General features: G+C 37.8%; 1 protein-coding gene across 1 annotated transcript in view; it reads right to left on the bottom strand.

The window, feature by feature from the left end:
- Window positions 1–9353: 9353 nt before the first annotated feature.
- The window catches only part of OPRPN (opiorphin prepropeptide), a 15647-nt gene continuing 12081 nt past the window's right edge, over window positions 9354–12919 (bottom strand). The window contains exon 2 of the mRNA XM_006142973.1: window positions 9354–10076. Coding sequence (XP_006143035.1) covers window positions 9354–10076 — 723 coding nt within the window. The remainder of the gene's footprint in view (window positions 10077–12919) is intronic.

Below are 12919 nucleotides of genomic sequence, written 5' to 3'. Positions count from 1 at the left end.
CCTATCTCTCTTTCATGGAAGAAATAACTAAACTTAAAAAAATGTAATCACTGTGAGATAATGTTATTAGAATTGCAAAAGAATGTGCTTCCCAATGAAATATATAAAACATAAAATAATATTTGGATTATCTTTTAATGCTAGGAAATAGGATTATGATATTATATATTTTATAGTAAAATTGATGCTATTGAAGTTTTGCTGAACTGGTGTTAGGAATTGAAATATTCCAAAATACTCTATGATGAGTACTAATGGAAAATAAAAATACAGTTAAGTTGCATTAGATTAAATAAATATCTGTCATGTTAAAATACAATTATGTACTGTAGTTAATCAAATATAAGTGGTTTCTAGGTATTTTCTGAGGGCTAGCTAGTCTAAGTTTCTATTAGAGAGTTGGTATATTTAGAGTTGATACTGAAATTATTTTCAGTAATATTAATCTTATGTTTATAAGATTCTTAATTCAATGGAAATTATTTTATCCCATTGTATTAAGAATTTTAGCAATATAGATTGGTATCATTGAAACTGATTTAGTAGACAATATCACCTCTTTATGCAGTGTAACGGCACCTCCAGCTGCCCTAGCTCTTTCACAGAATCATCATTTGTCAGATTCTTACTCCCAAGCAAGTCTGCACTTTCTGTAAATACTTACATTTAATCATGAAGAGTTACAAAAAGAGGGGCTGGTATTATCATCTAACAATTCAGAGAGCATTATTTAAAGCCTCAAATCTAAAAAGTAATTGAATAAATACTTTAATTCAGGACTATCCAAGGATACATCCTATGGTTTAATTCAGATACAGTGGAAAAATCAGACATGAAGTATTTTTCAAAACTTTTCACAATGCAAAGAAGAAAATTTATTGTAAAAACATTTTTTTCCCTCATAAATTCTTGGTTTGATTGCTTCAAAGACCTATATAGGGCAAAGTATTTTTGTCCCTCAGAAATCACAGATTTTGCTAATCTTTCTTTTCTTCTTATTTAAAATTATTTTTAGCCACAGTATACATAAATTAAATATAGCCATTATATTATGAAAAGTAGCATGCAGCTTCACACATAGTGGTTTATATTAGGACTAATGTAGAGTTAGACAGTAAATGTCACTGATGTTAAAATTATTTGCTGGTAGGGAACCAGCAGTTAGCCTAATGGCTATGTCGCTGGACTCCCACGTAATCGACCGCGGTTCGCGTCCTGGACCCGGTGGCTTAAAACTCACGTCGGGCGCGTGTGCGTGCGTGCCCAAGATCCCGAGAGGAGAATGGAAGAGAAAGGATTGTGGCGTGACCATCCCCTCTGGGGGGTGATTTCTCGCTTTCTGTCTCTCTGTCTCTCTGTGTCTGTCTGGCGAGCGCACGCGCCCTATAGGGAAAACCTCTCAAAAAAAAATAATAATTTGCTGTTAGAAGATTGGAACAAGAAATTAAGATGTGGTAAATTAGGTAAGAAGTGGATTCCACTAATACTAGCCTTGTGAAATCTCATGAATGAATGAATGAACAAATATATATATATGTGTATATATATATATATATATTTTTTTTTTAACAGGTGTTACTATATTGTAATCCTCCTGCCTCAGCCTCCCAGTTAGCTGGTTCCACAAGTGCACGCCACTGCACCTGGCTTTCAGATGACCAGGGTAGCCTGCCGAGTGTCAAAATCAATCGGCATGTGCTACTGTGGGTGGGCCATGAATACGGATACTGTTTTCTATCATATTATCAGATTGCTACTTTAAACACTGAAAAAATAAAATCACGTAATTAACCACATTTTTATCTGAAAGCATTTAGAAATGTTCTGATCAATTACCTTTTACATTAATCACTAGAAATACAATGTTTAGAATATAAACTTGGGTATTGATTCAAAGTCTTAATTTATGAATTCTTAAGTACCTACCCTTGAAATAATTCTTGCCTCAGATCTGGTTAAGCCATCTGTCAATTGAACTCTTGTCAGTTACTGTGTACAGGCATTTCACTAGCCAAGAAGCCACTTAAAGTCTAATGTGGCAAATAATAAGGATCAGTGAGAGAGTGCTTCTTATAGTCCTCCCACTGGCTTCTTTTAAATAGGAAATAATGTAATTGAATAAAAGGTTATGTCTAGATTATTTGACAGTTCGAGAATGAATAGCTGTTTATTTAGTTGACACTTGTCTTTTGGATGTCAATTTTGTTCTCAGAAACAGTGGGTTGTGTCTTAATATGCATATTTTTCTTGCATAAGTTATGTGTTCTGGACAAAAGCATTAACTCTTTTTGGGCCACAGAGAAATCTCTTACTAATCAATAAAAAAAGAAAAGAATAGCTTAAAAATATCTCTATGCTGGGCTGTTCCCATAGCCTAGTGGTAAGGGAGCCAGATCCCACAGTCACATCCTAGACTTGGCTGCTTGGAAAAATGCCAGGCACATGTGCCTTTGTGGGCAAAATCCTGACAGATCAGAAAAATAGAGGGGAAGGAATTTTAGTGTGACTATGCCTTGTTGGGGGGTGCTTTCTCCACTTCTCTCTCTGTGTCTCTCTGGTGAGTATTCACATCCTCTGGTAATTAAAAAAAAAAAACTCTGTGCATACAAACGAAGTTGCATATTACTAAATAATTTTGAGGTTATATTGTAATACAGCAATTAAGTGTGTGCAGAGAAGCCGAATCCTATATAGCTGGCTAGGCTTCAGGTCCTGGCCCCAGCTGCTTGAAATACACTCAGAGCACATATGCCAGGGTCTTGACAGAATAGAGAATTGAAAGAAAAAAGTTTGTGCATAACCAGGCCTCACAGAGGGCTGCTTCTCTCTCTCTCTCTCTCCTTCTCTTATGTGCATGTGCTCTTTGGCATTAAAAAAAATTGGGGCTATAAACAAATTAATAAAGGGAATTACAAAACATTTACAGCTGAATGACAGTGAAGCACAAAAAGTATCAAAATGGGTATATAGAAATAAAATTTCCTTTTCACCAGAGCACCCGGAGACAGAGGGAAAGTCTAACTTTGTCCCTTCCTTTCAGTGAATTATAGTCTGGGGATGTGTCCATGGTCTGATGGTTAGGGCAGCTGAATCCCACATGGCCAATTACACAGTTTGAGTCTGGAGCACGTGGCTTGAAAAACATGACAGATGTATGTACATGAATGCCCAAATCACAAAGAGAGAGAGAGATGGAGGAGATGGAGGAGAAAGGATTTTGTGACTGTTCCCCATGGGGGTACTTTCTCCTTTTCCTTTCTCTTTCTCTTTTTCTCTATGGTACACACATATCCTCTAGACCAAAAAAAAAAAAAAAAAAAAAAAAAAAAAAAGGTTAACACCAAGGACAAAGTACCCCACTAACTCACTGTCTCAAATGTGGCAGGAATGGCCATAGTCATTACCTGGTCTTTATTGATATCAAGGCTACTATTTAGTGTTTTTAAGTTGTTCACAGAATGAAGGTGCTCAGAAATAGGCAAGCAAAAGTTGAAATCTGGTTCTCCATCTATTTACCAAGCCATGAACCTTAGTGCAGTGTTATGTTGGATGGTAGAAGGGGTGTATGTTTCTAATTTCCACAAAGGTGCTGTATGTTTTATTGGAAGCCTTGAAAAATATTGCTCGGATTTAAATTCAAGACACGGCTTGGTTGTTTCTTGGATGTCTGCATCCTCTTTACTTCAAAATAGTATTTATAAAATAGTATGATTGTGGTCTAGCACTTTCTGCAGCCTCTAGTAGTGAGGTGACTATTAGTTGCCCATATTCCTTATCTAAGTGTTTATATAAACAGCACACAGTCTTAAGCTGAGTGACTCAGGGAGTCACAATATGGTTTCTGTATGTATTAAGCCCCTTTATTTTATGGGGTTTCCTCAGTGTAGTGAAACCTATGGATGATGATTTTTTTTTCTAATTATTCCTTGAAAAAAACCAAACTCTTTTTTCTTGAATTATTATAAAGTAGTTGTGATCCAGTTGTATGCCCTGATCACTTGGCATCAATGCACGTGTTACATAAGTTTGTGCCATATTTTAGATTTCTCTTCTTTCTTACTCTTCCCTATTTATGTAGCCCTTCACATTCTGGCATAAAGAGTCATGAAAAGAAGTTAATCAACAGAACGTAAAACAGACAACAACAAACAGAGTCATAAAGTAAAAGTCAGAATTGGGTTTGAATTTGGTGACAGACTGGGGTCAGAAAGATTGTGACCATGGGGCCAGAGGTCTCTGTAATGCTGAACTCATGCAGGAATGTCCTAAATTCACATTCTGAGGCCTCCTTGTACATGCTGGGTGCATGTGCCTATGGTTTGGGCTGACTGAAGGTGGCATGGATTATGGCATGAATATTCTTGTGGGGGTAACTATCTCTTTCTCTGTCTACTATAGAAGAAAAAAAAATAACCTAAAAAAAAAAATAGAGACTAGGATCCAGCACACCGACATCAAATCACATTAATAGTAACCAGACGCAGCAGTTGGCGTAATGGCTGTGTCGCTGGACTCCCATTTAGTGGACCACGGTTGAAATCCCGGACCTGGTGGCTTAAATTGACGCTGGGTGTGTGTGCGTGTGTGCCCAAGATCCCTAGAGAAGAATGGAGAAGGGATTGTGGTGTGGCTATCCCCCATGGGTGGGGGTGTGTGATTTCTTGCTTTCTATCTCTCTGTCTCTGTCTTTCTGGTGAGTGCACATGCCCTATAGCAAAAACCTCTCTCTCTCTCAAAAAAAAAAGTAACTAGACATGAATCAGATTGGTCATGAAAAGCCAGAAATGCTGAAGAGCAAAGTAAGATTTTCAAATTAATGTCAAGAGTATTGAGAAGAGAAACATACTTCAGTCTTACAGGCGAGAGCAGGAGTTTCCTGGAGGGAAGAAAGTGCCTCCTTTGCTGGTGGCCACTCCCTGTGACCTTGATGTCCACTGAAGCCTGGGAACCCAGGTAGAATGCTGTCCTGGTCACTGTAGTGGGTGTGCATGTTTACGAAGTATCAGGTGTCTTCCCCATGATTTCATCAAATTGGATTCTCAAAGTCCAGTATACCAGAAAGTGGCCTCAGTGTCGTTAATATTTCTGGTACTTTGCAAATTTCACTGGCATCTGATAAGGACTATGTTATGTTCTGTGAACTAATACTAAAATGAATCCTCTCACTGATTATCTTATGGGGATGAAATATCTGGCAATATAAGCTTAATCTAAGAGGCAGCTCATTTTATGACACAGTTTTGTTTTTGAAAAGTTTGTATAAGTTAAATTTTCTGTCAATGAAATTTGTTTAGGAATACTGATATTTAAAGGAGCTATACAGAATAAGTATAGAACCACTCAGCAGATATATAAAACTATATGGAAACTCTTGCCTTGATTATGCAGCACATACAATACAGATTCCCACTCACCCTTTATTAATCTCTATCATCTATATATCTATCATCAGTCATCTATCTCAGGAGTTTCATGAAATAGAATTTATTAGAATTTCTGTTTCATAGGGCACTCACTACTCAAGCTCTTTAAACAGCAAATACACCTGTGTATTAAGCTGCACATTTTATGCATGCCCAGAATATTCTGACATTGCCAAAGATAACATAAAACATACTATATCACTGTAGTTAAGGATGACACTTCAAAGAATTTTTAAGATAAACCACTTTTACAAGAAAACTTGGAAATGCTCTGCAATATTACAACTCATGTACAGAAGAAACTTGGTAGTTTTCTAATATTTGATAATGATTTTTAAAATGTACATGCTGGGTCCAGCAGATAGCATGGCAGTTGGGACACTGAACTCCCACATGGTCAACTGCAGTTCTAGTCCTGGACTTGTGGCTTGAAACTCACACTGGGTGCATGTATGCTTGTGCCCAAAATCTCAGGAGGAGAGTAGAGGAGAAGGGATTGCTGCATGGTCATCTCCCCTGGGTAGGGCAATTTCTCACTCACTCTCTCATTGTCTCTTTCTGTCTCTATGGCAAATGCATACACACTATGGCAAAAACCTAAAAAGAAATTGCCATATTATTGCCAACAATGATTTATAAAACTTAAATGGAAATTTCCAAACTATCAATAGTATAAAGATATTTTAATTGACCATGTTAGAAGAAAGCTGAATTATTATTTTTTTATAGAAATGATCAAAAATATTTATTTGAAGAGGTAACAAAGAATATACAGTGCAGAAAATGTATTTGTTTGCCCATATCATGGTAAAGTGCCTGAGTAGTGAGCGTTCAGTATATATTTACAAACATATCATGGTAAAGTTCCTGGGTAGTGAGCGTTCGGTATATATTTACAAAGGGAAGTTAAAATTGACAATTAAACTAGAGCTGACATAGATCAGTCCTCTTGCCTCTATCTAGCATGAAGAGGGGAGGCTATTTTTTGTGAGGTGCTTTCCTCCTCTGAAGGGTAGATCAAACAGAGACACAGAGAGTTGAAAAGAGATGCAAGGCACTGATGACATGTTGTTTATTGACTGAGAACAGAGCACTTGCAGAGCTCTATTAGCACTCACAGTGTGCTTCCTCCCTCTTGGGACTTAAGGCACATGAAGAGCCCCTTGAGAGCTGTCCCTCCGTCTTAGAGCTCACAGCACAGAGCTGAGCTGAGCTGAGGCTAAGCTAAGCGGAACCAAGGCCACCAGGGTTGAGGAGGGTTGAGCCAAAACCAAGCAGAGCAGGGCTAGCTAGCTGGGCAGGGCTAGCTGAACCTGGTGCTTGTTTTTCTCTTTAAGGAGCTGCAGACAATAGTGGCTCATTGTCAACACCAGACTGTTGCATACACATGTGCATTACATTTAATGGTGCAAAACATCAAAGTCATAATTACATAACAAGTGTGCAACACAGTACAACTAATAAGTTATTTAACCAGTGAACTTGAAACATGGTAAGATACGAAGTGAGGGAACCAGACTAAACCATCCTGATTCCATTTTCTCTACAGAGGCAGAAGCCACCTACAGTGCAGTGATTCTGTGGGCCCCAGCAGGTGAATCAGTGGGGTGTTGGTTTACTTTATAATGTCTAAGTAGCATGGAAATTTAAAAGCCAGATTATGGTGATGACAGCTGACAGATTGGGTGCATTTGACAAGTAGTGTCCTAAAGTAAGAGTTCAGAGCTATTCTTAAAAGGCCATATTCACATAGAATAGTGGGTCTTCTCACATTTTTCATACATTTTATGAAGATTTGGTATAATCTTTTGTTTAAAAGAACCGAAGAACACTCAGAATCAAATTAAAATAATAGGACTATTTCCAATATTATCACTTTGAACACAACAGTTAGATTACAACCGTATTTGCTGGTCTCTAAAAATTAATTTTCTCTTATAATCAAATTCATTTTAATTCTGCTTGATTAACATGTAGAAAATTCTGCCTCATTAGAAATTTACATTTGTTAGGATGGATAGAATGGGCTTCCTAGTACAGAGATGAATCCATCAATATTCCATCTTTATAAATAATGATTGCATAATTTGCAATAATTTTATGTTTTTTTTTTTTTTTTTTTTTTTGGTGAGAGTGCGTGCACTCACCAGAAAGACACAGAGAGACAGAAAGCAAGAAATCACCCTCCCGGGGAGGATGGCCATGCCACAATCACTTCTCTTCCATTCTCTTCTTGGGATCTTGGGTACACATGCACATGTACCTGGTGTGAGTTTAAGTCACCAGGTCCAGGATTCGAACCACGATTGACTATGTGGGATTCTCGTGACATAGCCATTACACCAACTGCTGGCCTCAATTTTAAGATATTTTGAAGGGAGGTAAAATAATCAATTTTTTTAAGGTTGTATTTTGTGCTTTGTAGTCATAGGCTGTGTTATTACACTGAAGAAAACACCTTGGAAGTTTTAGAAATGTATTTATTTTAGGCTCAGCCATTCCACCACTTTGGAGGCTAGAAGACACACCCAGGCTTGGGTTTGGTTTCTAGGACAAACTGAACATTCTGTGTGTGGTTGTAGACACTTGTAATCCTGGCTAACTGGGAGGCTGGGACAGCAGGATGATGACAGGGTTAGACCCTGTCAAAAACACCTATCTCCATCTCTCTCCTTTCCTTCTCCCTCTTCCTCTCTTTCTTCTCTCTCTCAAAAGAAGTTATTTATTTTGTATTTACTTTGTGTCTATATTTATATATTTATGTATGTACTTTTTCTGTTTAAATATATATTTTATTTTTTTCTTTCAGTTTATGTTACACACTCACACACACACACACACACACACACACACACATTTAAATTTTGCCAGAGGTATGTACTTGCCTGAGAGAAACAGAGACAGAAAAAGGGAAGGTAAGAAAGCATCCCCTATGGAGGATGGCCATGCCACAATCCCTTCTTCTCTATATCTCTGTACTTCAGGGATTTGGAGCATACACACACATGCCCAGCATGTTTTTGAAGTCGCTGTGTCCCAGGCTTGAACCACATTGTCAGCCACATGAGATCCAGCCACCGTAACCACTGTGCCATGGGCTGGCCTTATTTACTTATATTTTTATTACCTAGTTGTCCTTATAGATCTGAGAATTTTCTGGGAAAAAGCAATGAAAGAAATGGATATAATTTATCTTTCTGTCATCTCTGCCCATTTCTTTGAAGGAAGTCAAGAACTGTCATATTTTTCCTTGTGCACTTATTTGACCTCAAGATGTTGAGTCAGACTACTTTTAGTGTTAGCCTACATGCGAAAAGTTCTCATTAGCAGTTTATCTTCCTCTGCCCAGTTCTCTACATTTGGAGGATGACCATAAAAACTGTAACCCATGGTTTCCTGTGTGATATTGGCCTCGTTCCCAAATCTTTTGAAATCTGATGAAATAGGTGGAGGAGAGAGGCAAGAGTACTGTCTTGCTTCCTCCCTGCTGTGGGCTGGACTATCAGAAACTAGTTATATATTTGCATATCAACAGGTCCTATTGGGTAGCCTTTCCTCCATTGCCCATATCTTTGTTTGCTCTCTTTGCTGCATGAAGACTAAGTTCCACTGTGGTTAGACCCTGAATACCTCAATATACGTTATACATTTTTTTTAGTCTTGCCTTTTCTATTTAAGTAGACCTTTTTAATATTATTATTAATATTATTTTTCATAATGGTCTCTGTTGCCTTCTGGGAACCTAACTTATTAGCTGTTGGTAGGTGATAAGATACAGGCTAGAGTAGAGTGGTAGTCAACAGGACAGCAACAGATGCATTTTATTGCTCAGATACTTTACTTGTTTGATGGGTTGGTTCCATCAAGATCATTAAAGTTTATTTCTCTTAAGAGCTCAGAGTAGGTTGGAAAACATAATTTCTCACATCTTCAGCCAAAAAAGGAAATTAACTTATTCCAAAAACTTTTAAAAGTTGTTTTGCTTGATGTAGTTTGATTGGAGGTTGTAACTTGAATAGTGGTACTAAGTTCTAGGGTGGGGGGCAGGCTAGTAATAATTTGAGTGGTATCTTCAGTAGATGCTGTGGTGGTGGTGGTGGCTGTTGATGTAGGGATGGTAGACTCTGTTGTTGAAGAGAAAGGTACTGTTGAGGCAGTGGTTTTTGTGTTGGTGATGATTGGGTCTCTGGAAATGCTAATGGTTGCTGGTGTAGGTTCTATAGAAGTGCTGGTGGTGGTTGTGGTGGTGGGCTCTGTGGAAGTGAGAGTCATTGTGGGTTTTATGAAATTGATGGTGGCTGCCGTAGTGGTGGTGGGTGTTTTCATTTGTGATTTGGTGTCGAAGAAGAGAAAGTAAATAGAATATTCAGGATTAGGCGAACGTATGTGTGCTGGCACCTTAATTAGTCCTGGAGGGTAAGGTCTTGCTTGATAAAGTGGGAAGGGTTGGAGTTTTCTAAATCTTGATAGAAAACTTTGGGATGAAATGAGTACTGGGTCAAAGTGAGGGGGAGAAGGTGGAAGTGGGATAAATCCTGGTCCAAAAAGAGGACGGAAGCCTGGTGGAACCCATCTTGGCCTGTGAAGTAGAAGTGATGGTGGCTGCTGGTCTGGTAGATATGGTCTGATGGGGGCTCTTTGATTCTCACTGGGCTAGAGAGATTAAAAAAAAAAAAAGAAAAATAAATGAGATTTGTTAAATTTTACTATTTAAAGTTCAAACATTAGACATGTACTTTTAAAATTTATACAGTCATAGTTTACTGAGAAAATAAATGAGAATAAAGAAGAAACAGAATTTCCCTTCCCTTTTCAAAACCTAGTCACTTTAAGAAAGCTAAGATAGTATAAAATGAGAAAAAAATGACAACCTTGCTATTTGACTTATAAGTTATAGAGGGGGCCAAATTACTGTGATAGCATATAAAAGAGATTACCTTAAAATGGAGGTAAATCCATTGGGACAACCTGGGAAAGTTATTTCTTACTCTATTCCAAAAATTCAGTGAGATTGTAGGCTCCAAACCATTAATTAATTGTGTATCGATTTGTTAAGAAACCATTATATGCAACATATCTTTCTAGGACATTAAGACATGAACTCTTCCTTACCTGATTCTAAACCTGGTTCAATAAATTGTTCCCCCAAACTGCAATACAAGGTAGTACAATAAAATGCCTATGGGAGTTAATGCAGTATGCTGGTTAAGATGAAGACACTGGCATCTGATTCCCAGAGCCAGTGCACATTGAAGACTGTTAAATTCGGGCTGGGTCAGCTGCTTACACTCTCTCCCTTTGTTTTCTCATTTCCAAATTGGTTCTAGAAATAGTTGTTTTTTTCAGTGGTTGATGGAATTATATACAATCTATGTAAAGTACTTAGACATGGTGAACTGTAGTAAGGACTCAATGTACATTTCAACTATTTTGTATTCTATGATTAAGATGCATGGTGGCCAGCAGAGGGCATGGTGGGTAAGGTGTTGGGTTCTCTCATGGCCAACCATGATTTTAACCCCGGACCTCGTGGCTTGACTCACACTGGGTGTGTGTATGTGTGTGCCCAAAATCCCAAGAGGAGAATGGAGATGAAGGCATTGCATCATGGCCATCCCTGCTGGGGAGTGGATGGGAGTGATTTCTCTCCATGTCTCTCTTTGTCTTTCTGTGATGAGCACACACACCCTATGGCAAAAACTTAAATAAATAAAACCTTAAAATAAAAAAGCAGCATGGTGGCTTGTAGATGGTATCAGATCAAGAAATAATTGAGAAATGGTGTAAAAAAATCTAGATGTGGGACCAGAAGTTAGCATAATGGTTATGTCGCTGGACTCCCATGTAGTCGACCGCGGTTCGTGTCCTGGACCCGGTGACTTAAAACTCATGGCAGGCGTGTGTGTGTGCCCAAGATCCCGAGAGGAGAATGGAGGAGAAGGGATTGCGGTGTGGCCATCCCCCCTGGGGGGTGATTTCTCGCTTTCTATCTCTCTGTCTTTCTCTGTCTGTCTGGCAAGCACACGCACCCTAAAGCAAAAACCTCTCCAGAAAAAAAAAATCTAGATGTGATATCAACTTAGAGGGAAAGTTTGTTTTGAAAAAAAAAGAGAGGATTGAAGATTGCCTAGTAGAAAAGATGGGATTTAAAATAAGACTAAGTAATGGAGTCAAATTGGGGAAAAAAGGCCAAATTAAAAGAATGTCATAAGCAAATAAACAGGATCAGGAAAGTATGAGTCCTAATTTAGGGACAAGTACCGGATTAGGTGGCCTGGCATAGGCAAAGCTCATAGGAGAGAGTACAAGATTTAGAAAGGTACAAGACTTTAGTCACTCTCTTGAAACATTTAACTCCTTGCTTCTATGTCTTTGTGCTATACTATCCTTGGAAACATCAAATTTTAGATGAACTCTAAACAAACTACATTCTCTATTTCTGCTTCCAGGATGATAAAATTTCTGTGTAGAAGGCCACAGTTCCTAAGGACTGGAGATTCATAGTGTCTATCATCATTTGGGGCCTCAGCACTAAAAAACTCTTTTCCTCAAAGGGCAGTCTTCTCAACATCTACACCTCACATCTACTTTTCTTCCTCTTCCTGCCTGATAGGAGTTATAGATATAGGATACAGGTAAAGAGGCTGATCTTAAACAAGAATTGGAAACAGCTAGATAACAACTAGATATTTTCCTTTCACAAAATTGAATATATTACTCATGAGAGTTTCTGAACTTTTCTACCTATACACCTGTAAAACTTACTGATATCTACATGTTTACTCTGTTTAAGACCAGCTTCTTCTGTTGTATTCTTATCTGTATCTTCTCCCAAATGATCATTCAAATATTCTAAGTCATTTCAGAGGGAGCTAAGACCATGTTTTTTGTCACATGACTGATTTAAATATGACCACATTTATTTGAGTTATTTCTGACAATTGATCCAGGACCTTTGAAAACACTTTCTATTTAGGATCTTAGGACACGTGGCCAGATGAAGAAAAATAAGTCAAATTTATAAAGTGTGTTTTTTTTTTTTTTCTTTGTAAGTTGAACTAGGAAATACTGAGCTATCTTAGTTAGAAGTTTGAACTAAAATATGAATATTGTGAAAAAGACCCAGACAAAGGCTGAGACATTAATAAAGGTCACAAGCAAAATAAATTCTGGGGACACAGAAATTATGAACAACAAGAGCACATTTCTGCAGAGAGGGAAGAGTCCAGAGAAAAGCATAGATGCCATGAGAAGGAGAGGCTGGTTTTCAGGGCTACCTTGGTTTGCAGTGCCAGAAAATGTAACCTTGTTCATTTACATTTTTTTCTTTTTTTTTTTCTTTTATTTTTTATACATTAATTCACTATACATCATTACACCATACAAAATGGATTTTCCATCCAAAATACACTGTATATTGGCTCAATCAAGCACATCAACATACGTGTTATCAATGAATAATTTTCCATTTCTTATGTCTTGTGTGTATATATATA

The sequence above is a fragment of the Tupaia chinensis genome, unplaced genomic scaffold (genome assembly GCF_000334495.1).
Source record: "Tupaia chinensis unplaced genomic scaffold, TupChi_1.0 Scaffold000086_1, whole genome shotgun sequence".
NCBI lineage: Eukaryota > Metazoa > Chordata > Mammalia > Scandentia > Tupaiidae > Tupaia > Tupaia belangeri.
This window is presented reverse-complemented; position numbering and strand designations above follow the sequence as displayed.